Source organism: Gobius niger (assembly GCF_951799975.1).
Source record: "Gobius niger genome assembly, chromosome: 8".
NCBI classification, from domain to species: Eukaryota; Metazoa; Chordata; class Actinopteri; order Gobiiformes; family Gobiidae; genus Gobius; species Gobius niger.
In genome coordinates, this window is record NC_136859.1 from 752,763 (window position 1) to 776,662 (window position 23,900).

A 23,900-nucleotide genomic window follows, 5' to 3' on the forward strand; every position below is an offset into this window, starting at 1 on the left:
TTTTTTATTTTTTTAAGCGATTCTTTATTTTTGAAAATTAAGATATTTAACAACGGCAATAAAATGGTTCCAAAATAAATATTATAATCACTTTTTATTAACATTTAAATAAATATTGCGTAAACCGCTATCGTTGCGCTTCCGGTGCTGAGCGGATTCGGCACCGAGAGGTCACAGCTGCTGGAGGTAGATTTATATAAACTCAACACATGTTTAAAAACTGATTCAAAAAAGAAAGACTGACTGCGCCGCAAATACTGACAAAAGGCTGATAATATTCTTCATTATATTAACATGTTTATCCACGATGTCAGCCATGTTTTTTATGTTGTTTATGTTTAAGTCCAGACTGTGGGTTTCTGACACTTTCTAAACCAGTGTCTCCGTCTCAGCCTCTTGTTCTTGTGGCTCTGGTTTGCAGTGAAAACGTTTTTCTAGGAAATGCTGTGGCAAAAAGAGTCACATAAACCTCTTAACCCCCGCCTGAACACAGCACATTTCTCCAGTTTTACCATAATCTAGAACCCTCTGGACTGGAGAGCAACAGAGTCACGCCTCATTTGAAAGCTAAGGCCATAAATCATTTTTTTTGTTTCATTTTGTTGTGTTTTTGTGTTTTCAGCGTGTTTTTCCGTAGCTTTATTGTCGTGTTTGGCCTCATTTTGTCGCTCTTTTGTTGCGTTTTCATCCTCGTTTTCGTTGCTATATCGACGTTTTTTCAGTTTTATAACAAGCTTTTAGATTTGGGTAAAGCCAAACCGGAGAGAATGTGCTGAGTTAAGGCTTGTCTTGTTTTCATCCAGAGTCGGGACGATGCTGCAGCCGCTCCGGGTCCTGGTGTCCGGCCTGTCTCGCTCTTCGTTTGGCTCTTCGTTTGGCTCCTCGTTTGGCTCCTCGTTTGGCTCCTCGTTTCGCTGCTGCTCCGGATTCGTCTCCAGGATGAGGTGAGCTGGTTTGAACAGTTGTTACATAAGTGTAATAACCGCCGCAGTGTAATTACCTGGTCTGAGTGCCGTGTCTGGACCGTATCAGGGTCCGATCAGACCTTCAGCGCCTCAGGCCGGTCTGGACGGGCTCCTGAGGTTCTGCTCGGCTTCTGTAGGATCTGTTTTCTAACGTGGCGGAAAATAATCTGAGCCTAAAATTGAGTTTAGTCACAAGACAAACCAGGTTCAGACGAGCTGCTCTGAAGGAGAGGATTTTCCACAGAAGTTCCTCTTTAGCCCTAGTTTAGGGTTTATAATTTAGGGTTAGGGGTTCTGGGTTTACGGCCCCTACAGTCCGGGTTAGCGCCTCCTACAGTCCGGGTTAGCGCCCCTGTTGTCCGGGTTAGCGCCCCTGTTGTCCGGGTGAGCGCCCCTGTTGTCCGGGTGAGCGCCCCTGTTGTCCGGGTGAGCGCCCCTGTTGTCCGGGTTAGCGCCCCTGTTGTCCGGGTGAGCGCCCCTGTTGTCCGGGTGAGCGCCCCTGTTGTCCGGGTGAGCGCCCCTGTTGTCCGGGTGAGCGCCCCTGTTGTCCGGGTTAGCGCCCCTGTTGTCCGGGTGAGCGCCCCTGTTGTCCGGGTGAGCGCCCCTGTTGTCCGGGTGAGCGCCCCTGTTGTCCGGGTTAGCGCCCCTGTTGTCCGGGTGAGCGCCCCTGTTGTCCGGGTGAGCGCCCCTGTTGTCCGGGTTAGCGCCCCTGTTGTCCGGGTTAGCGCCCCCTACAGTCCGGGTTAGCGCCCCTGTTGTCCGGGTTAGCGCCTCCTACAGTCCGGGTTAGCGCCCCTGTTGTCCGGGTTAGCGCCTCCTACAGTCCGGGTTAGCGCCCCTCTTGTCCGGGTGAGCGCCCCCTACAGTCCGTCCTGTCCCCGCAGGTTCCTGGAGCGTCTGAAACAGGACGACGGGGCCTGTGAAGCCGCCGTGTCGGAGTCTGAGCTCATGTTGTTCCACTCACTGCAGCCGCTGCTGAAGAAGAACCAGGACCACGGCTTCTCCTCCGTGTCCCTGCACTGCCACGGTAATAACACGGTAATAACACGGCAATGACACGGTAATAACACGGCAATAACACGGTAATAACACGGCAATAACACGGTAATAACACGGTAATAACACGGTAATAACACGGCAATAACACTGTAATAACACTGTAATAACACGGTAATAACACGGTAATACCACGGTAATAACACGGCAATAACACGGTAATAACACGGTAATAACACGGTAATAACACGGTAATAACACGGTAATAACACGGCAATAACACTGTAATAACACTGTAATAACACGGTAATAACACGGCAATAACACGGCAATAACACGGTAATAACACGGTAATAACACGGTAATAACACGGCAATAACACTGTAATAACACTGTAATAACACGGTAATAACACGGTAATACCACGGTAATAACACGGCAATAACACGGTAATAACACGGTAATAACACGGTAATAACACGGTAATAACACGGCAATAACACTGTAATAACACTGTAATAACACGGTAATAACACGGCAATAACACGGCAATAACACGGTAATAACACGGTAATAACACGGTAATAACACGGCAATAACACTGTAATAACACTGTAATAACACGGTAATAACACGGTAATACCACGGTAATAACACGGTAATAACACGGTAATAACACGGTAATAACACGGCAATAACACGGTAATAACACGGCAATAACACGGTAATATACGCCTATAATAATAATAATTAATTTTTTTAAAGTTTGATTTTTCTCCCGTTTCAGACGTGAACTCGTTGCTACGGAAACTCGGCGCTGACCTGTCAATCATCCAGGACTCCATTCTGATTGGCTGCACCGACAGAGGCCACGCCCACTTCTGCCTGGACCTGGGTAAAGCTCCTCCCATTATTCATGAATCAGACCTGTCTTTAAGGCAAGACACTGCAGGTGAATAGGGAAAAAAAATAAATGTAGAGATGTCAATTTAAAGCTTTTGCTGAACATCACAGATATAAATATGAGAGAAAAATGTATTGCATTTTTTCTGTCATTTTATGTTTTCACATAAAAATAAGGCATTTTGAGCATTAAAATGGCCAAAATTGTCTATGTTAATTGTCTGGATGGATGGATAGTAACTCAGATTTTTTCAGAGGGGATTTGGGATATTTTGTTTAGTTTTTCAATAAACTAATCATCAGTGAAAAAATCTGTAAAAACTCAAACGCCTATTTTTTTGGTTTCAAAGCTGAATAAATCAGGCTAGGAATTAGACATTAAAAAATCCCTCTGAAAAAACCTTCAGAATGTTGTTGTGTCTCAGCCTGTAAAGTGTGGAGTCTGTGGGAGCTTCTATAAGGGCTCAGGCTCTGCCCGAGTGCGGCTTCTCTCATTCAGAGAAAACCAGCCCTGAAGTTTTGTAGCGAGTGCGCATGCTCGGCCCGTTCTTCCACTTTTCCGCTCCAGCGTCTCGTAGGAGGAAAAACACCATATTTGGGTGAAAGCGTCATCACGGGGCCCCTTAGCAGGACACGTGGATGGAAATCATTTTTGTAACTTTTCTGTCATTTTTTTTTTCATTTTTTTTCATTTTTTGTCAATTTTTTAATCAATATTTTGTCATTTTTTCGTCATTTTTTTAATCAATATTTTGTAATTTTTTGGTCAAAATTTTTCAAACTTGTGTCCTTTTTTCGTCCATTTTTTCATCACATTTTTTCACAATTTTTGTCATTTTTTAATCACATTTTTGTTATTTTTTTTGTCACATTTTGTCATTTTTTGTCAATATTTTGTCATTTTTTCGTCATTTTTTTAATCAATTTTTTGTTATTTTTTTGTCAATATTTTGTCATTTTCTGGTATTTTTTTTGTCATTTTTTAATCAATTTTTTATTACATTTTTGTCACATTTTGTCACATTTTGTCACATTTTGTCATTTTTTGGTATTTTTTTTAAAATTTTTAATCAATTTTTTATCACATTTTTGTCACATTTTGTCATTTTTTGTCAATATTTTGTCATTTTTTTTGTCATTTTTTTTGTCATTTTGTTCGTCATTTTTTAAATCAAATTTTTGTCATTTTTTTGTCATGCTCGGCCCGTTCTTCCACTTTTCCGCTCCAGCGTCTCGTAGGAGGAAAAACACCATATTTGGGTGAAAGCGTCATCACGGGGCCCCTTAGCAGGACACGTGGATGTCAAATCTGTCAATATTTATGAATGAAAACCCGCGGGAAAGACGGCCTTTCTACTTCCGGGTCGCCCCCACCTCGCAGACAAAACATCATAAAACAAACATCATCATTTTTATATCTGACATGAAAACTAAGATGTAAAGGGAGGAAAACAGATACAAATCTCCACTTCCACCACTGCGGGAAACATCAATACTTTCACCTAAAGTGTCTCGCCTTAAAAACACGACTTTCACTGAATCTGAGGGAACCTGAAGCTGCCGTTTGTCATTTTGAATCTTAGAACCCGGAGAATTCAGTCGCTGAGTTAGTTTTCAGCTTCCCGATTGTGAGCTACATGCAAATGCTACGCTAACACCAGCTAAAGTTGCGCTAACAGCGGCTAAATGCTAATATTAGTAAAATCCCCTTATAGAACAGCCGTAAAATATTAAATCCTATGACCTATGACGGGTCAGCGCTTTGGCCACAGCCAGAGGTCGGTCCTCTTTGCCTAAAGGCCAGAGTAACGCCTCATTTGAAAGCTAAGACCCACAAAACTGATATTTTTCCTCGCGTTGTGGCCATGTTGTTGTCAATGTTTTTTTCCTCTCATTTTTGACACCTTTTTTTGCTACTTTTTTGTTGCACTTCTGTCGATTTCTTGCTGCTCTTTTGACACTTTTTTGTTGGATTTTTTTGGCTCTTTTTATCGCTTTTTAGTTTCAATTTATTTACACATTTTTGTTTCTTTCTTGCTGCTCTTTTGTCGCTTTTTTTGTTGCATTAATGTCACGTTTTTTTCTCTTTTTTGTTGCTCTCTGGTTGCTTTTTGTCGCTATTTTTGTCACTTTTTGAACTTTTTTTTGTTGCGTTCACATCCTCATTTTCTTCTCATTTTTCGTCTCCATTTTGACGCTTTTTTTCCCCAAGAAGCTTTTAGATTTGGGTAAAGCCAAACTGGAGAAAATGTGATTGGTTCAGGTGGGAGTTAAGAGGTTAAAGTCACAATAAAAACGATAATAATAACAATGTGTCTGTAATGTGGAGCGTTTCCTTTGCAGCTGCTGTGGACGCCGCCGCTGTAGAAGAAGAAAGTGGAGGGAAGTTTGTGGACCTGAGAAAGTCCTACTTCCTGCTGTCTGACCCTGAGGCGCCTCTAGTGGCCAAGGTCAGTCACTGCACCACACGCTGTGACGCTTTACTGTGAAGGCCTGACCCGTGTCTGTGGTTCCAGAGTCGGGCTTTACTGTGAAGGCCTGACCCGTGTCTGTGGTTCCAGAGTCGGGCTTTACTGTGAAGGCCTGACCCGTGTCTGTGGTTCCAGAGTCGGGCTTTAATGTGAAGGCCTGACCCGTGTCTGTGGTTCCAGAGTCTGACCCGTGTCTGTGGTTCCAGAGTCGGGCTTTACTGTGAAGGCCTGACCCGTGTCTGTGGTTCCAGAGTCAGGCTTTACAGTGAAGGCCTGACCCGTGTCTGTGGTTCCAGAGTCAGGCGCTGCTGCGATGGCATCAGACTCACCGATTCTGCAGCTGCTCCGGGAAACCCACCCAGAGGAACCGAGCGGGAAGTCACAGGTTCACGGCCGGGACGCAGAACTACAGCTATCCACAGGTACTGGGCCGACTGCCAATACTGCGAAGAGTACTGTGACTGCGAATACTGCGAAGAGTACTGTGACTGCGAATACTGCGAAGAGTACTGTGACTGCGAATACTGCGAAGAGTACTGTGACTGCGAATACTGCGAAGAGTACTGTGACTGCGAATACTGTGAATAGTATTGTGACTGCGAATACTCCTCCTCCTGTGCTGCAGATGTCTCCGGTGGTGATCGCCCTGGTGCATGATGGGACTCGCTGTTTATTGGGTCGTCAGGCCTCGTTTCCTCCCGGACTCTACAGCGCTCTGGCCGGCTTCTGCGACATGGGTTCGTGTCCGTCATGTGACCTGTGTAATGTGACCTGTCTCTCAGTCATGTGACCTCTCTCTCAGTCATGTGACCTGTCTCTCAGTCATGTGACCTGTCTCTCAGTCATGTGACCTGTCTCTCAGTCATGTGACCTGTCTCTCAGTCACGTGACCTGTCTCTCAGTCACGTGACCTGTCTCTCAGTCACGTGACCTGTCTCTCAGTCACGTGACCTGTCTCTCAGTCATGTGACCTGTCTCTCAGTCATGTGACCTGTCTCTCAGTCATGTGACCTGTCTCTCAGTCACGTGACCTGTCTCTCAGTCATGTGACCTGTCTCTCAGTCACGTGACCTGTCTCTCAGTCATTTGACCTGTCTCTCAGTCATGTGACCTGTCTCTCAGTCACGTGACCTGTCTCTCAGTCATGTGACCTGTCTCTCAGTCACGTGACCTGTCTTTGACCTGTCTCTCAGTCATGTGACCTGTGTAGTCATGTGACCTGTCTCTCAGTCACGTGACCTGTCTCTCAGTCATGTGACCTGTCTCTCAGTCATGTGACCTGTCTCTCAGTCATGTGACCTGTCTCTCAGTCACGTGACCTGTCTCTCAGTCATGTGACCTCTCTCTCAGTCATGTGACCTGTCTCTCAGTCATGTGACCTGTCTCTCAGTCATGTGACCTGTCTCTCAGTCATGTGACCTGTCTCTCAGTCACGTGACCTGTCTCTCAGTCACGTGACCTGTCTCTCAGTCACGTGACCTGTCTCTCAGTCACGTGACCTGTCTCTCAGTCATGTGACCTGTCTCTCAGTCATGTGACCTGTCTCTCAGTCATGTGACCTGTCTCTCAGTCACGTGACCTGTCTCTCAGTCATGTGACCTGTCTCTCAGTCACGTGACCTGTCTCTCAGTCATTTGACCTGTCTCTCAGTCATGTGACCTGTCTCTCAGTCACGTGACCTGTCTCTCAGTCATGTGACCTGTCTCTCAGTCACGTGACCTGTCTTTGACCTGTCTCTCAGTCATGTGACCTGTGTAGTCATGTGACCTGTCTCTCAGTCACGTGACCTGTCTCTCAGTCATGTGACCTGTCTCTCAGTCATGTGACCTGTCTCTCAGTCATGTGACCTGTCTCTCAGTCACGTGACCTGTCTCTCAGTCACGTGACCTGTCTCTCAGTCACGTGACCTGTCTCTCAGTCATTTGACCTGTCTCTCAGTCATGTGACCTGTCTCTCAGTCACGTGACCTGTCTCTCAGTCATGTGACCTGTCTCTCAGTCACGTGACCTGTCTTTGACCTGTCTCTCAGTCATGTGACCTGTGTAGTCATGTGACCTGTCTCTCAGTCACGTGACCTGTCTCTCAGTCATGTGACCTGTCTCTCAGTCATGTGACCGGTCTCTCAGTCATGTGACCTGTCTCTCAGTCATGTGACCTGTCTCTCAGTCATGTGACCTGTGTAGTCATGTGACCTGTCTCTCAGTCATGTGACCTGTCTCTCAGTCATGTGACCTGTCTCTCAGTCATGTGACCTGTCTCTCAGTCATGTGACCTGTCGCTCAGTCACGTGACCTGTCTCTCAGTCACGTGACCTGTCTCTCAGTCATGTGACCTGTCTCTCAGTCATGTGACCTGTCTCTCAGCCATGTGACCTGTCTCTCAGCCATGTGACCTGTCTCTCAGTCATGTGACCTGTCTCTCAGTCATGTGACCTGTCTCTCAGTCATGTGACCTGTCGCTCAGTCACGTGACCTGTGTAGTCATGTGACCTGTCTCTCAGTCATGTGACCTGTCTCTCAGTCATGTGACCTGTCTCTCAGTCATGTGATCTGTCTCTCAGTCATGTGACCTGTCTCTCAGTCATGTGACCTGTCTCTCAGTCATGTGACCTGTCTCTCAGTCACGTGACCTGTCTCTCAGTCATGTGACCTGTCTCTCAGTCACGTGACCTGTGTCTGTCATGTGACCTGTCTCTCAGTCACGTGACCTGTCTCTCAGTCATGTGACCTGTCTCTCAGTCATGTGACCTGTCTCTCAGTCATGTGACCTGTCTCTCAGTCACGTGACCTGTCTCTCAGTCATGTGACCTGTCTCTCAGTCATGTGACCTGTCTCTCAGTCATGTGACCTGTCTCTCAGTCACGTGACCTGTGTAGTCATGTGACCTGTCTCTCAGTCATGTGACCTGTCTCTCAGTCATGTGACCTGTCTCTCAGTCATGTGACCTGTCTCTCAGTCATGTGACCTGTCTCTCAGTCATGTGACCTGTCTCTCAGTCATGTGACCTGTCTCTCAGTCATGTGACCTGTCTCTCAGCCATGTGACCTGTCTCTGTCATGTGACCTGTCTCTCAGTCATGTGACCTGTCTCTCAGCCATGTGACCTGTATAGTCATGTGACCTGTCTCTGTCATGTGACCTGTCTCTCAGTCATGTGACCTGTCTCTCAGTCATGTGACCTGTCTCTCAGTCATGTGACCTGTCTCTGTCATGTGACCTGTCTCTCAGTCATGTGACCTGTCTCTCAGTCATGTGACCTGTCTCTCAGCCATGTGACCTGTATAGTCATGTGACCTGTCTCTGTCATGTGACCTGTCTCTCAGTCATGTGACCTGTCTCTGTCATGTGACCTGTCTCTCAGTCATGTGACCTGTCTTTGACCTGTCTCTCAGTCATGTGACCTGTCTCTGTCATGTGACCTGTCTCTCAGTCATGTGACCTGTCTCTCAGTCATGTGACCTGTCTCTCAGTCACGTGACCTGTCTCTCAGTCACGTGACCTGTCTCTCAGTCATGTGACCTGTCTCTCAGTCATGTGACCTGTGTAGTCATGTGACCTGTCTCTCAGTCATGTGACCTGTCTCTCAGTCATGTGACCTGTCTCTCAGTCACGTGACCTGTCTCTCAGTCATGTGACCTGTCTCTCAGTCATGTGACCTGTCTCTCAGTCATGTGACCTGTGTAGTCATGTGACCTGTCTCTCAGTCATATGACCGGTCTCTCAGTCATGTGACCTGTCTCTCAGTCATGTGACCTGTGTAGTCATGTGACCTGTGTCTCAGTCACGTGACCTGTCTCTCAGTCATGTGACCTGTCTCTCAGTCATGTGACCTGTCTCTCAGTCATGTGACCTGTGTAGTCATGTGACCTGTCTCTCAGTCATGTGACCTGTCTCTCAGTCATGTGACCTGTCTCTCAGTCATGTGATCTGTCTCTCAGTCATGTGACCTGTCTCTCAGTCATGTGACCTGTGTAGTCATGTGACCTGTCTCTCAGTCATGTGACCTGTCTCTCAGTCATGTGACCTGTCTCTCAGTCATGTGACCTGTGTAGTCATGTGACCTGTCTCTCAGTCATGTGACCTGTCTCTCAGTCATGTGACCTGTCTCTCAGTCATGTGACCTGTCTCTCAGTCATGTGACCTGTCTCTCAGTCATTTGACCTGTCTCTCAGTCATGTGACCTGTCTCTCAGTCATGTGACCTGTCTCTCAGTCATGTGACCTGTCTCTCAGTCATGTGACCTGTCTCTCAGTCATGTGACCTGTGTAGTCATGTGACCTGTCTCTCAGTCATGTGACCTGTCTCTCAGTCATGTGACCTGTCTCTCAGTCATGTGACCTGTCTCTCAGTCATGTGACCTGTCTCAGTCACGTGACCTGTCTCTCAGTCACGTGACCTGTCTCTCAGTCACGTGACCTGTCTCTCAGTCACGTGACCTGTCTCTCAGTCACGTGACCTGTCTCTCAGTCACGTGACCTGTCTCTCAGTCACGTGACCTGTCTCTCAGTCATGTGACCTGTCTCTCAGTCATGTGACCTGTCTCTCAGTCATGTGACCTGTCTCTCAGTCATGTGACCTGTCTCTCAGTCATGTGACCTGTCTCTCAGTCATGTGACCTGTGTAGTCATGTGACCTGTCTCTCAGTCATATGACCGGTCTCTCAGTCATGTGACCTGTCTCTCAGTCATGTGACCTGTGTAGTCATGTGACCTGTCTCTCAGTCATGTGACCTGTCTCTCAGTCATGTGACCTGTCTCTCAGTCATTTGACCTGTCTCTCAGTCATGTGACCTGTCTCTCAGTCATGTGACCTGTATAGTCATGTGACCCTCAGGTGAGAGCGTGGAGGAGTCCGTCCGCAGGGAGGTGGCGGAGGAGGCGGGACTCGAGGTGCTGTCCGTCACTTACAGCTCGTCTCAACATTGGCCCTTCCCCAACAGCTCCTTCATGATTGGCTGCTTCGCTGCCGTCAGCCCCGCCCACTCACAGGTCAGTCCAATGAAACAAATCCAGGGCTCAGAGTGTTATGATGTTTCTGTTTATTTAGTCCGGATATAAAGCAGATTAATATCCTGATCATAGACATGAATTATAGACAGCTCTGTAAAGGCGCTCGTTTTGTCTCAGCTCTCTGTAGATCAGACGCTCTTCACGCTCGTTTTGTCTCAGCTCTCTGTAGATCAGACGCTCTTCACGCTCGTTTAGTCTCAGCTCTCTGTAGATCAGATGCTCTTCACGCTCGTTTTGTCTCAGCTCTCTGTAGATCAGACGCTCTTCACGCTCGTTTTGTCTCAGCTCTCTGTAGATCAGACGCTCTTCACGCTCGTTTTGTCTCAGCTCTGTAGATCAGACGCTCTTCACGCTCGTTTTGTCTCAGCTCTCTGTAGATCAGACGCTCTTCACGCTCGTTTTGTCTCAGCTCTCTGTAGATCAGGCGCTCTTCACGCTCGTTTTGTCTCAGCTCTGTAGATCAGACGCTCTTCACGCTCGTTTTGTCTCAGCTCTCTGTAGATCAGACGCTCTTCACGCTCGTTTTGTCTCAGCTCTCTGTAGATCAGACGCTCTTCACGCTCGTTTTGTCTCAGCTCTCTGTAGATCAGGCGCTCTTCACGCTCGTTTTGTCTCAGCTCTCTGTAGATCAGACGCTCTTCACGCTCGTTTTGTCTCAGCTCTCTGTAGATCAGGCGCTCTTCACGCTCGTTTTGTCTCAGCTCTCTGTAGATCAGACGCTCTTCACGCTCGTTTTGTCTCAGCTCTGTAGATCAGGCGCTCTTCACGCTCGTTTTGTCTCAGCTCTCTGTAGATCAGACGCTCTTCACGCTCGTTTTGTCTCAGCTCTGTAGATCAGACGCTCTTCACGCTCGTTTTGTCTCAGCTCTGTAGATCAGGCGCTCTTCACGCTCGTTTTGTCTCAGCTCTCTGTAGATCAGGCGCTCTTCACGCTCGTTTTGTCTCAGCTCTCTGTAGATCAGACGCTCTTCACGCTCGTTTTGTCTCAGCTCTCTGTAGATCAGGCGCTCTTCACGCTCGTTTTGTCTCAGCTCTCTGTAGATCAGGCGCTCTTCACGCTCGTTTTGTCTCAGCTCTCTGTAGATCAGACGCTCTTCACGTTCGTTTTGTCTCAGCTCTCTGTAGATCAGACGCTCTTCACGCTCGTTTTGTCTCAGCTCTCTGTAGATCAGACGCTCTTCACGCTCGTTTTGTCTCAGCTCTCTGTAGATCAGACGCTCTTCACGCTCGTTTTGTCTCAGCTCTCTGTAGATCAGACGCTCTTCACGCTCGTTTTGTCTCAGCTCTCTGTAGATCAGACGCTCTTCACGCTCGTTTTGTCTCAGCTCTCTGTAGATCAGACGCTCTTCACGCTCGTTTTGTCTCAGCTCTCTGTAGATCAGACGCTCTTCACGCTCGTTTTGTCTCAGCTCTCTGTAGATCAGACGCTCTTCACGCTCGTTTTGTCTCAGCTCTCTGTAGATCAGGCGCTCTTCACGCTCGTTTTGTCTCAGCTCTCTGTAGATCAGACGCTCTTCACGCTCGTTTTGTCTCAGCTCTCTGTAGATCAGACGCTCTTCACGCTCGTTTTGTCTCAGCTCTCTGTAGATCAGACGCTCTTCACGCTCGTTTTGTCTCAGCTCTGTAGATCAGACGCTCTTCACGCTCGTTTTGTCTCAGCTCTGTAGATCAGACGCTCTTCACGCTCGTTTTGTCTCAGCTCTCTGTAGATCAGACGCTCTTCACGCTCGTTTTGTCTCAGCTCTCTGTAGATCAGACGCTCTTCACGCTCGTTTTGTCTCAGCTCTGTAGATCAGACGCTCTTCACGCTCGTTTTGTCTCAGCTCTCTGTAGATCAGACGCTCTTCACGCTCGTTTTGTCTCAGCTCTCTGTAGATCAGACGCTCTTCACGCTCGTTTTTTCTCAGCTCTGTAGATCAGACGCTCTTCACGCTCGTTTTTTCTCAGCTCTCTGTAGATCAGACGCTCTTCACGCTCGTTTTGTCTCAGTTCTCTGTAGATCAGACGCTCTTCACGCTCGTTTTGTCTCAGCTCTGTAGATCAGACGCTCTTCACGCTCGTTTTGTCTCAGCTCTCTGTAGATCAGACGCTCTTCACGCTCGTTTTGTCTCAGCTCTCTGTAGATCAGACGCTCTTCACGCTCGTTTTGTCTCAGCTCTGTAGATCAGGCGCTCTTCACGCTCGTTTTGTCTCAGCTCTCTGTAGATCAGACGCTCTTCACACTCGTTTTGTCTCAGCTCTCTGTAGATCAGACGCTCTTCACGCTCGTTTTGTCTCAGCTCTCTGTAGATCAGACGCTCTTCACGCTCGTTTTGTCTCAGCTCTCTGTAGATCAGACGCTCTTCACGCTCGTTTTGTCTCAGCTCTCTGTAGATCAGACGCTCTTCACGCTCGTTTTGTCTCAGCTCTCTGTAGATCAGACGCTCTTCACGCTCGTTTTGTCTCAGCTCTGTAGATCAGACGCTCTTCACGCTCGTTTTGTCTCAGCTCTCTTTAGATCAGGCGCTCTTCACGCTCGTTTTGTCTCAGCTCTGTAGATCAGACGCTCTTCACGCTCGTTTTGTCTCAGCTCTCTTTAGATCAGACGCTCTTCACGCTCGTTTTGTCTCAGCTCTCTGTAGATCAGACGCTCTTCACGCTCGTTTTGTCTCAGCTCTGTAGATCAGACGCTCTTCACGCTCGTTTTGTCTCAGCTCTCTTTAGATCAGACGCTCTTCACGCTCGTTTTGTCTCAGCTCTCTGTAGATCAGACGCTCTTCACGCTCGTTTTGTCTCAGCTCTCTTTAGATCAGGCGCTCTTCACGCTCGTTTTGTCTCAGCTCTCTGTAGATCAGACGCTCTTCACGCTCGTTTTTCTCAGCTCTGTAGATCAGACGCTCTTCACGCTCGTTTTTTCTCAGCTCTCTGTAGATCAGACGCTCTTCACGCTCGTTTTTTCTCAGCTCTGTAGACCAGACGCTCTTCACGCTCGTTTTGTCTCAGCTCTGTAGATCAGACGCTCTTCACGCTCGTTTTGTCTCAGCTCTCTGTAGATCAGACAATCTTCACGCTCGTTTTGTCTCAGTTCTCTGTAGATCAGGCGCTCTTCACGCTCGTTTTGTCTCAGCTCTGTAGATCAGACGCTCTTCACGCTCGTTTTGTCTCAGCTCTCTGTAGATCAGACGCTCTTCACGCTCGTTTAGTCTCAGCTCTCTGTAGATCAGACGCTCTTCACGCTCGTTTTGTCTCAGCTCTGTAGATCAGACGCTCTTCACGCTCGTTTTGTCTCAGCTCTCTGTAGATCAGACGCTCTTCACGCTCGTTTTGTCTCAGCTCTCTGTAGATCAGACGCTCTTCACGCTCGTTTTTTTTTTAGCTCTGTAGATCAGGCGCTCTTCACGCTCGTTTTGTCTCAGCTCTGTAGATCAGACGCTCTTCACGCTCGTTTTGTCTCAGCTCTCTGTAGATCAGACGCTCTTCACGCTCGTTTTGTCTCAGCTCTCTGTAGATCAGACGCTCTTCACGCTCGTTTTTTTTTAGCTCTGTAGATCAGGCGCTCTTCACGCTCGTTTAGTCTCAGCTCTCTGTAGATCAGACGCTCTTCACGCTCGTTTTGTCTCAGCTCTGATCAGACGCTCTTCACGCTCGTTTTGTCTCAGCTCTCTGTAGATCAGGCGCTCTTCACGCTCGTTTTGTCTCAGCTCTCTGATCAGACGCTCTTCACGCTCGTTTTGTCTCAGCTCTCTGTAGATCAGGCGCTCTTCACGCTCGTTTTGTCTCAGCTCTCTGTAGATCAGACGCTCTTCACGCTCGTTTTGTCTCAGCTCTCTGTAGATCAGGCGCTCTTCACGCTCGTTTTGTCTCAGCTCTCTGTAGATCAGGCGCTCTTCACGCTCGTTTTGTCTCAGCTCTCTGTAGATCAGACGCTCTTCACGATCGTTTTGTCTCAGCTCTCTGTAGATCAGACGCTCTTCACGATCGTTTTGTCTCAGCTCTGATCAGACGCTCTTCACGCTCGTTTTGTCTCAGCTCTCTGTAGATCAGACGCTCTTCACGCTCGTTTTGTCTCAGCTCTCTGATCAGACGCTCTTCACGCTCGTTTTGTCTCAGCTCTCTGTAGATCAGACGCTCTTCACGCTCGTTTTGTCTCAGCTCTCTGTAGATCAGACGCTCTTCACGCTCGTTTTGTCTCAGCTCTCTGTAGATCAGGCGCTCTTCACGCTCGTTTTGTCTCAGCTCTCTGATCAGACGCTCTTCACGCTCGTTTTGTCTCAGCTCTGTAGATCAGACGCTCTTCACGCTCGTTTTGTCTCAGCTCTCTGTAGATCAGACGCTCTTCACGCTCGTTTTGTCTCAGCTCTCTGTAGATCAGACGTTCTTCACGCTCGTTTTGTCTCAGCTCTGTAGATCAGACGCTCTTCACGCTCGTTTTGTCTCAGCTCTCTGTAGATCAGGCGCTCTTCACGCTCGTTTTCTCTCAGCTCTCTGTAGATCAGACGCTCTTCACGCTCGTTTTGTCTCAGCTCTCTGTAGATCAGACGCTCTTCACGCTCGTTTTGTCTCAGCTCTCTGTAGATCAGACGTTCTTCACGCTCGTTTTGTCTCAGCTCTGTAGATCAGACGCTCTTCACTCTCGTTTTGTCTCAGCTCTCTGTAGATCAGACGCTCTTCACGCTCGTTTTGTCTCAGCTCTCTGTAGATCAGACGCTCTTCACGCTCGTTTTGTCTCAGCTCTCTGTAGATCAGACGCTCTTCACGCTCGTTTTGTCTCAGCTCTCTGTAGATCAGACGCTCTTCACGCTCGTTTAGTCTCAGCTCTCTGTAGATCAGACGCTCTTCACACTCGTTTTGTCTCAGCTCTCTGTAGATCAGACGCTCTTCACGCTCGTTTTGTCTCAGCTCTCTGTAGATCAGACGCTCTTCACGCTCGTTTTGTCTCAGCTCTCTGTAGATCAGACGCTCTTCACGCTCGTTTTGTCTCAGCTCTCTGTAGATCAGACGCTCTTCACGCTCGTTTTGTCTCAGCTCTCTGTAGATCAGACGCTCTTCACGCTCGTTTTGTCTCAGCTCTCTGTAGATCAGGCGCTCTTCACGCTCGTTTTGTCTCAGCTCTCTGTAGATCAGGCGCTCTTCACGCTCGTTTTGTCTCAGCTCTCTGTAGATCAGACGCTCTTCACGCTCGTTTTGTCTCAGCTCTGATCAGACGCTCTTCACGCTCGTTTTGTCTCAGCTCTCTGTAGATCAGACGCTCTTCACGCTCGTTTTGTCTCAGCTCTCTGTAGATCAGACGCTCTTCACGCTCGTTTTGTCTCAGCTCTCTGTAGATCAGGCGCTCTTCACGCTCGTTTTGTCTCAGCTCTCTGTAGATCAGACGCTCTTCACGCTCGTTTTGTCTCAGCTCTCTGTAGATCAGGCGCTCTTCACGCTCGTTTTGTCTCAGCTCTCTGTAGATCAGGCGCTCTTCACGCTCGTTTTGTCTCAGCTCTCTGTAGATCAGACGCTCTTCACGCTCGTTTTGTCTCAGCTCTGTAGATCAGACGCTCTTCACGCTCGTTTTGTCTCAGCTCTCTGTAGATCAGACGCTCTTCACGCTCGTTTTGTCTCAGCTCTGTAGATCAGACGCTCTTCACGCTCGTTTTGTCTCAGCTCTCTGTAGATCAGACGCTCTTCACGCTCGGTTTGTCTCAGCTCTCTGTAGATCAGGCGCTCTTCACGCTCGTCTTGTCTCAGCTCTCTGTAGATCAGGCGCCCTTCACGCTCGTTTTGTCTCAGCTCTCTGTAGATCAGACGCTCTTCACGCTCGTTTTGTCTCAGCTCTCTGTAGATCAGACGCTCTTTACGCTCGTTTTGTCTCAGCTCTGTAGATCAGGCGCTCTTCACGCTCGTCTTGTCTCAGCTCTCTGTAGATCAGGCGCCCTTCACGCTCGTTTTGTCTCAGCTCTCTGTAGATCAGGCGCTCTTCACGCTCGTCTTGTCTCAGCTCTCTGTAGATCAGGCGCCCTTCACGCTCGTTTTGTCTCAGCTCTCTGTAGATCAGACGCTCTTCACGCTCGTTTTCTCAGCTCTCTGTAGATCAGACGCTCTTCACGCTCGTTTTGTCTCAGCTCTCTGTAGATCAGACGCTCTTCACGCTCGTTTTGTCTCAGCTCTGATCAGACGCTCTTCACGCTCGTTTTGTCTCAGCTCTCTGTAGATCAGACGCTCTTCACGCTCGTTTTGTCTCAGCTCTCTGTAGATCAGACGCTCTTCACGCTCGTTTTGTCTCAGCTCTCTGTAGATCAGACGCTCTTCACGCTCGTTTTGTCTCAGCTCTCTGTAGACCAGACGCTCTTCACGCTCGTTTTGTCTCAGCTCTCTGTAGATCAGGCGCTCTTCACGCTCGTTTTGTCTCAGCTCTGATCAGACGCTCTTCACGCTCGTTTTGTCTCAGCTCTCTGTAGATCAGACGCTCTTCACGCTCGTTTTGTCTCAGCTCTCTGTAGATCAGACGCTCTTCACGCTCGTTTAGTCTCAGCTCTGTAGATCAGACGCTCTTCACGCTCGTTTTGTCTCAGCTCTCTGTAGATCATGTGCTCTTCACGCTCGTTTTGTCTCAGCTCTCTGTAGATCAGACGCTCTTCACGCTCGTTTAGTCTCAGCTCTCTGTAGATCAGACGCTCTTCACGCTAGTTTTGTCTCAGCTCTCTGTAGATCAGACGCTCTTCACGCTAGTTTAGTCTCAGCTCTCTGTAGATCAGAAGCTCTTCACGCTCGTTTTGTCTCAGCTCTCTGTAGATCAGACGCTCTTCACGCTCGTTTTGTCTCAGCTCTCTGTAGATCAGACGCTCTTCACGCTCGTTTTGTCTCAGCTCTCTGTAGATCAGACACTCTTCACGCTCGTTTTGTCTCAGCTCTCTGTAGATCAGTCGCTCTTCACGCTCGTTTTGTCTCAGCTCTCTGTAGATCAGACGCTCTTCACGCTCGTTTTGTCTCAGCTCTGTAGATCAGACGCTCTTCACGCTCGTTTAGTCTCAGCTCTGTAGATCAGACGCTCTTCACGCTCGATTTGTCTCAGCTCTCTATAGATCAGACGCTCTTCACGCTCGTTTTGTCTCAGCTCTCTGTAGATCAGACGCTCTTCACGCTCGTTTTGTCTCAGCTCCGATCAGACGCTCTTCACGCTCGTTTTGTCTCAGCTCTCTGTAGATCAGGCGCTCTTCACGCTCGTTTTGTCTCAGCTCTCTGTAGATCAGGCGCTCTTCACGCTCGTTTTGTCTCAGCTCTCTGTAGATCAGACGCTCTTCACGCTCGTTTTGTCTCAGCTCTCTGTAGATCAGACGCTCTTCACGCTCGTTTTGTCTCAGCTCTGTAGATCAGGCGCTCTTCACGCTCGTTTTGTCTCAGCTCTCTGTAGATCAGACGCTCTTCACGCTCGTTTTTTCTCAGCTCTGTAGATCAGACGCTCTTCACACTCGTTTTGTCTCAGCTCTCTGTAGATCAGACGCTCTTCACGCTCGTTTAGTCTCAGCTCTCTGTAGATCAGGCGCTCTTCACGCTCGTTTTGTCTCAGCTCTCTGTAGATCAGACGCTCTTCACGCTCGTTTTGTCTCAGCTCTCTGTAGATCAGGCGCTCTTCACGCTCGTTTTGTCTCAGCTCTCTGTAGATCAGGCGCTCTTCACGCTCGTTTTGTCTCAGCTCTCTGTAGATCAGGCGCTCTTCACGCTCGTTTTGTCTCAGCTCTCTGTAGATCAGGCGCTCTTCACGCTCGTTTTGTCTCAGCTCTCTGTAGATCAGACGCTCTTCACGCTCGTTTAGTCTCAGCTCTTTGTAGATCAGACGCTCTTCACGCTCGTTTTGTCTCAGCTCTCTGTAGATCAGGCGCTCTTCACGCTCGTTTTGTCTCAGCTCTCTGTAGATCAGGCGCTCTTCACGCTCGTTTTGTCTCAGCTCTGTAGATCAGACGCTCTTCACGCTCGTTTTGTCTCAGCTCTCTGTAGATCAGACGCTCTTCACGCTCGTTTTGTCTCAGCTCTCTGTAGATCAGACGCTCTTCACGCTCGTTTTGTCTCAGCTCTCTGTAGATCAGACGCTCTTCACGCTCGTTTTGTCTCAGCTCTCTGTAGATCAGGCGCTCTTCACGCTCGTTTTGTCTCAGCTCTCTGTAGATCAGACGCTCTTCACGCTCGTTTTGTCTCAGCTCTCTGTAGATCAGACGCTCTTCACGCTCGTTTTGTCTCAGCTCTCTGTAGATCAGACGCTCTTCACGCTCGTTTTGTCTCAGCTCTCTGTAGATCAGACGCTCTTCACGCTCGTTTTGTCTCAGCTCTCTGTAGATCAGACGCTCTTCACGCTCGTTTTGTCTCAGCTCTCTGTAGATCAGACGCTCTTCACGCTCGTTTTGTCTCAGCTCTCTGTAGATCAGACGCTCTTCACGCTCGTTTTGTCTCAGCTCTCTGAGCAGACGCTCTTCACGCTCGTTTTGTCTCAGCTCTCTGTAGATCAGACGCTCTTCACGCTCGTTTTGTCTCAGCTCTCTGTAGATCAGACGCTCTTCACGCTCGTTTTGTCTCAGCTCTTTAGATCAGGCGCTCTTCACGCTCGTTTTGTCTCAGCTCTCTGATCAGACGCTCTTCACGCTCGTTTTGTCTCAGCTCTCTGTAGATCAGACGCTCTTCACGCTCGTTTTGTCTCAGCTCTCTGTAGATCAGACGCTCTTCACGCTCGTTTTGTCTCAGCTCTCTGTAGATCAGACGCTCTTCACGCTCGTTTTGTCTCAGCTCTCTGTAGATCAGACGCTCTTCACGCTCGTTTTGTCTCAGCTCTCTGTAGATCATGTGCTCTTCACGCTCGTTTTGTCTCAGCTCTCTGTAGATCAGACGCTCTTCACGCTCGTTTTGTCTCAGCTCTCTGTAGATCAGACGCTCTTCACGCTCGTTTTGTCTCAGCTCTCTGTAGATCAGACGCTCTTCACGCTCGTTTTGTCTCAGCTCTCTGTAGATCAGACGCTCTTCACGCTCGTTTTGTCTCAGCTCTCTGTAGATCAGACGCTCTTCACGCTCGTTTTGTCTCAGCTCTCTGTAGATCAGGCGCTCTTCACGCTCGTTTTGTCTCAGCTCTGTAGATCAGACGCTCTTCACGCTCGTTTTGTCTCAGCTCTGTAGATCAGACGCTCTTCACGCTCGTTTTGTCTCAGCTCTCTGTAGATCAGACGCTCTTCACGCTCGTTTTGTCTCAGCTCTCTGTAGATCAGGCGCTCTTCACGCTCGTTTTGTCTCAGCTCTCTGTAGATCAGACACTCTTCACGCTCGTTTTGTCTCAGCTCTGTAGATCAGGCGCTCTTCACGCTCGTTTTGTCTCAGCTCTGTAGATCAGGCGCTCTTCACGCTCGTTTTGTCTCAGCTCTCTGTAGATCAGACGCTCTTCACACTCGTTTTGTCTCAGCTCTCTGTAGATCAGACGCTCTTCACGCTCGTTTTGTCTCAGCTCTCTGTAGATCAGACGCTCTTCACGCTCGTTTTGTCTCAGCTCTCTGTAGATCAGACGCTCTTCACGCTCGTTTTGTCTCAGCTCTCTGTAGATCAGACGCTCTTCACACTCGTTTTGTCTCAGCTCTCTGTAGATCAGACGCTCTTCACGCTCGTTTTGTCTCAGCTCTCTGTAGATCAGACGCTCTTCACGCTCGTTTTGTCTCAGCTCTCTGTAGATCAGACGCTCTTCACGCTCGTTTTGTCTCAGCTCTCTGTAGATCAGACGCTCTTCACGCTCGTTTTGTCTCAGCTCTCTGTAGATCAGACGCTCTTCACGCTCGTTTTGTCTCAGCTCTCTGTAGATCAGACGCTCTTCACGCTCGTTTTGTCTCAGCTCTCTGTAGACCGCTCGGAGCTGGAGGACGCTCGGTGGTTCGACCTGGAGCAGATCGAGCGCGGCCTGAGCGTCCGGACGCCGCCGCGACGAGGAGCGCCCGCCGTCACATGGTTCCCTCCCAAGCACGCCATTGCACACCGGCTGATCTCTGAGTGGGTGGAGCTTCAGAGACGCCACATGACCTCATGATGACCTCACGATGACCTCACGGACCTCACACTTGAATAAATCTTGTTTTTAATGAGAACGTGGAGGAGCGTGTGTGAATTCATCATCTGATGTTTTGCTTTCAAATCGAGCCAGGTTTAAATCCCTCCTGAAGAAAATGGAGGCGTAACCATGGCAACCGTCTTAGCTTGTAGCTCGATTCTCTCATTTCTGAGGCCGATTCACATGAAACAAAGTCTCAGAGGCTGTGTCCGAATGTCCACCCTCGTCCCTAACCCCTCATTCACTACATAGGCCGCACTATATAGTCACTATATAGTGAATATATAGTGACTATATAGTGACTATATAGTGAATATATAGTGACTATACACACTATACACAGCCAGTATTTCCTCATAAAGACGATAAACATTAGTCAATTACAGAAAACGGGAAATTTCATTCAAAACTACAAACTCACGACTGTTTGAGCTTCAGATTTAAGGCCAGTTTGAATCCACTGTGAAGCTTTTTAATGACATTTAAACCTTGTTTTGATATTCAGATAAATAAACACAATAAAAACGATACTTACAAAAAGATAAACTTTTATTATTCAAACCAAAGCAGCGTCTAAGAAGTTTGTGGCTCATTACAAACAAACACTTGACATGAAAACAGCTCTGGCGGCCATGTTGCGATGGCGGCCATGTTGCGATGGCGGCCATGTTGCGATGGTCCACTCAAGACTCGCTGATTTGAGTGATTTCTCTGAACTGGTGTTGACGTTTGTAAATGTTATTTGAAAATGAGAGATTGAATTAGACCATATATCGATACACAGTTGTAATACTTATTTTTAAGGCTATTTTTTATTTAAATCCGCACCGTACAGAGTTTTGTTGTAGTGTTTACGTTACTCGTATTTGGCTTTAACTTAACATTTAACTTCACAGCTCGTATCTCTCGATATTCAACCTACATATATGTGGATGTGATGTTTGGTGCCATCGCCCAGCCCTAATAAATGTGGCGTCGTCAAACCAGACCAGAGAAATCTTCAGGTTCCACTGGTTTGAAGAAACCTCAACAGCAGCAAATGAAAGAACCTGATGTTCCTCTGGTGGACACGTACTTCAGCATCGGCGCCTGCTCTCGTGTCTTCAGCAGCTCATTTCTTGTTGAAGAAGCCGGCGATGGACGGCTGTTTGGTGCTTTTGGCGGCCATGTTTCTTTTCCTCTTGTCGTCGGCCTGGGGCCTGAGCGCGGCCGCTTTAGGAGCCGCTTTAGGGCCGGGCAGAGACGCAGGAGCCGCTTTGGTCTGAGGCTCGTCGTCTTCAGAGAAGGACTCGCTCTCGTAGACCTTCTCCGTCACTGCAGAGGGACACAGAGACGGGGATGAGTCTGATGTTCAGGACAGGACTGGAGTAAAAACACTAAATTATTACGTGTCACATATTTAGAGATGCACCGATACCACTGTTTCTAAAACCAATACGAGTACTTGGATTTAAGTACTCGCCGATACTGAATACTATGAGTATACGTTCTTTCTTTGTAATGAGTTAATTTACTCATGTACATTTCCTTAAGTAAAGTCGGCGACACATTTAAGAGCAGTTATATTAGAATTGTGCTGATGCCATTTATTTATTTATTTTATTTTCATAGAATATAATGTTTTATTTTTATTGCCCTGTCCATCATAGACAGAAAAGTCCATGTCCTAAAGCTCCCAATGCCTGAGCTTTATTCATTTATGTGTTTTTATTTAACAATAGTATTGAGATGTTTCTTAAATGGTCTCTTTTCGTCTTTACTTCAGCTCCTGTAGATTTTCTCGTGTGTTTGTAGTAACTTAGCGAGAAGCTACAGCGTTTTCATTGTTCTGCTGCAGCTCATTTTCCCTCAATATAAACATGCTGTAGGTCTTTAATCTGGATTTTCTGAGGACTTTTTAGTCGCTGGGTTAGTTTTTCAGATGAATAAACCCCTGGGCATAAAACGGCGTCAGAATGGCTAAAAACTGTTAGCCGTGAGTTAGCATCGTTAGCCTGTATGTTGTAAACACTGCAGACGCTGCAGCGAGTTAGCATCGTTAGCCTGTATGTTGTAAACACTGCAGACGCTGCAGCGCGTTAGCATCGTTAGCCTGTATGTTGTAAACACTGCAGACGCTGCAGCGAGTTAGCATCGTTAGCCTGTATGTTGTAAACACTGCAGACGCTGCAGCGCGTTAGCATCGTTAGCCTGTATGTTGTAAACACTGCAGACGCTGCAGCGAGTTAGCATCGTTAGCCTGTATGTTGTAAACACTGCAGACGCTGCAGCGAGTTAGCATCGTTAGCCTGTATGTTGTAAACACTGCAGACGCTGCAGCTCTAACAACATTAGCTCTGGTTAAATCCAGCTCAGACTCTGGTTTAGAGAGCGCAGTCTGTAATAAAGTCAGCTCTATGTGGATTATTGTGTTTACACTAAACTATTCTCCAGTTTGTTGCTTCTTCTCTCCTCAGCTGAGAGCTGCGCCTCGTAGCGGTGCCTCGTAGCCGCGCCTCGTAGCCGCGCCTCGTAGCCGCGCCTCGTAGCCGCGCCTCGTAGCTGCGCTGGCCGCACGTCAAATGGTATCGGTTTCTGGTATCGGGACCTCATGAATGAGTACGAGTATGCGGTATCAGCCCGATACTGGTATCGGTATCAGTGCATCCCTAGTCATATTTAAAAGTCTTTATGAATGAGTGAGTGACCAACATCTGATCCAACAGGGCTTTAGTTTATTTATCTCCACAATGGGCGACAGGGCCTTTAAGGCAGTTGCCCCGAGACTCTGGAACGCCCTGCCAGAGTCCCTGAGGGTCCCCAGTGTTGAGGCCTTTAAAAAAGGCCTAAAAACACATTTATTTTTAAAGGCCTTTTCAGACTAATTTTTTGTTTGCTGTGTTGTTTTTACTATGTGAATGTTCTTTTTTGTTTTTATCAGATTTTATTCTTCTGTTGTAGCACTTTGAGGTTTCGCTGAAATGTAAAGTGCAATATAAATAAAATGTTTTGTTTTGTTTTGTTTTGTTTTGTTTTGTTTTATATTATATTATATTATATTATATTATATTATATTATATTATATTATATTATATTATATTATATTATATTATATTATATTATATTATATTATATTATTTTATTTTATTTTATTTTATTTTATATTATATTATATTATATTATATTTATATATTTATATATATATATATATATATATTCTACATAAGTTTCTCACCGATGCAGCCCTCCTCGTCCATGAAAGTTTTAGATTTGAGGACTCGGCGCCGTTTCCTCGTCTTCGTCGAGGGATTTTCAGGCTGAAAAAGAGAAAAAAAACTACAATAAGATTTTCTGTCTAAACCAGGACTAAACCAGGACTAAACCAGGACTAAACCATGAATAAACCGGGACTAAACCTGGACTAAACCAGGACTAAACCAGGAATAAACCGGGACTAAACCTGGACTAAACCAGGTCTAAACCAGGACTAAACCTGGACTAAACCAGGACTAAACCAGGACTAAACCTGGACTAAACCAGGTCTAA

The 23,900-nt window shown here is 47.5% G+C and overlaps 2 protein-coding genes across 2 annotated transcripts; one reads left to right on the forward strand and one right to left on the reverse strand.

Moving 5' to 3' along the window:
* Positions 1-757: 757 nt before the first annotated feature.
* Positions 758-20,369, forward strand: nudt13 (nudix (nucleoside diphosphate linked moiety X)-type motif 13). The gene is made up of 8 exons (XM_079561798.1): positions 758-944; positions 1,850-1,992; positions 2,749-2,856; positions 5,208-5,314; positions 5,632-5,757; positions 5,961-6,072; positions 10,167-10,321; positions 20,163-20,369. Exons 1-8 carry the CDS (start codon positions 814-816, stop codon positions 20,352-20,354), a joined length of 1,074 nt encoding a protein of 357 aa, XP_079417924.1. The 5' UTR covers positions 758-813; the 3' UTR covers positions 20,355-20,369.
* Positions 20,370-21,461: 1,092 nt separating this feature from the next.
* Positions 21,462-23,668, reverse strand: pold3 (polymerase (DNA-directed), delta 3, accessory subunit). The gene is made up of 2 exons (XM_079561721.1): positions 23,590-23,668; positions 21,462-21,689 (listed from the first exon to the last, which is right to left on the reverse strand). The coding sequence occupies exons 1-2, from the start codon at positions 23,609-23,611 to the stop codon at positions 21,487-21,489; spliced, it is 225 nt and encodes a 74-aa protein (XP_079417847.1). The 5' UTR covers positions 23,612-23,668; the 3' UTR covers positions 21,462-21,486.
* Between the last annotated feature and the right edge of the window lie 232 nt (positions 23,669-23,900).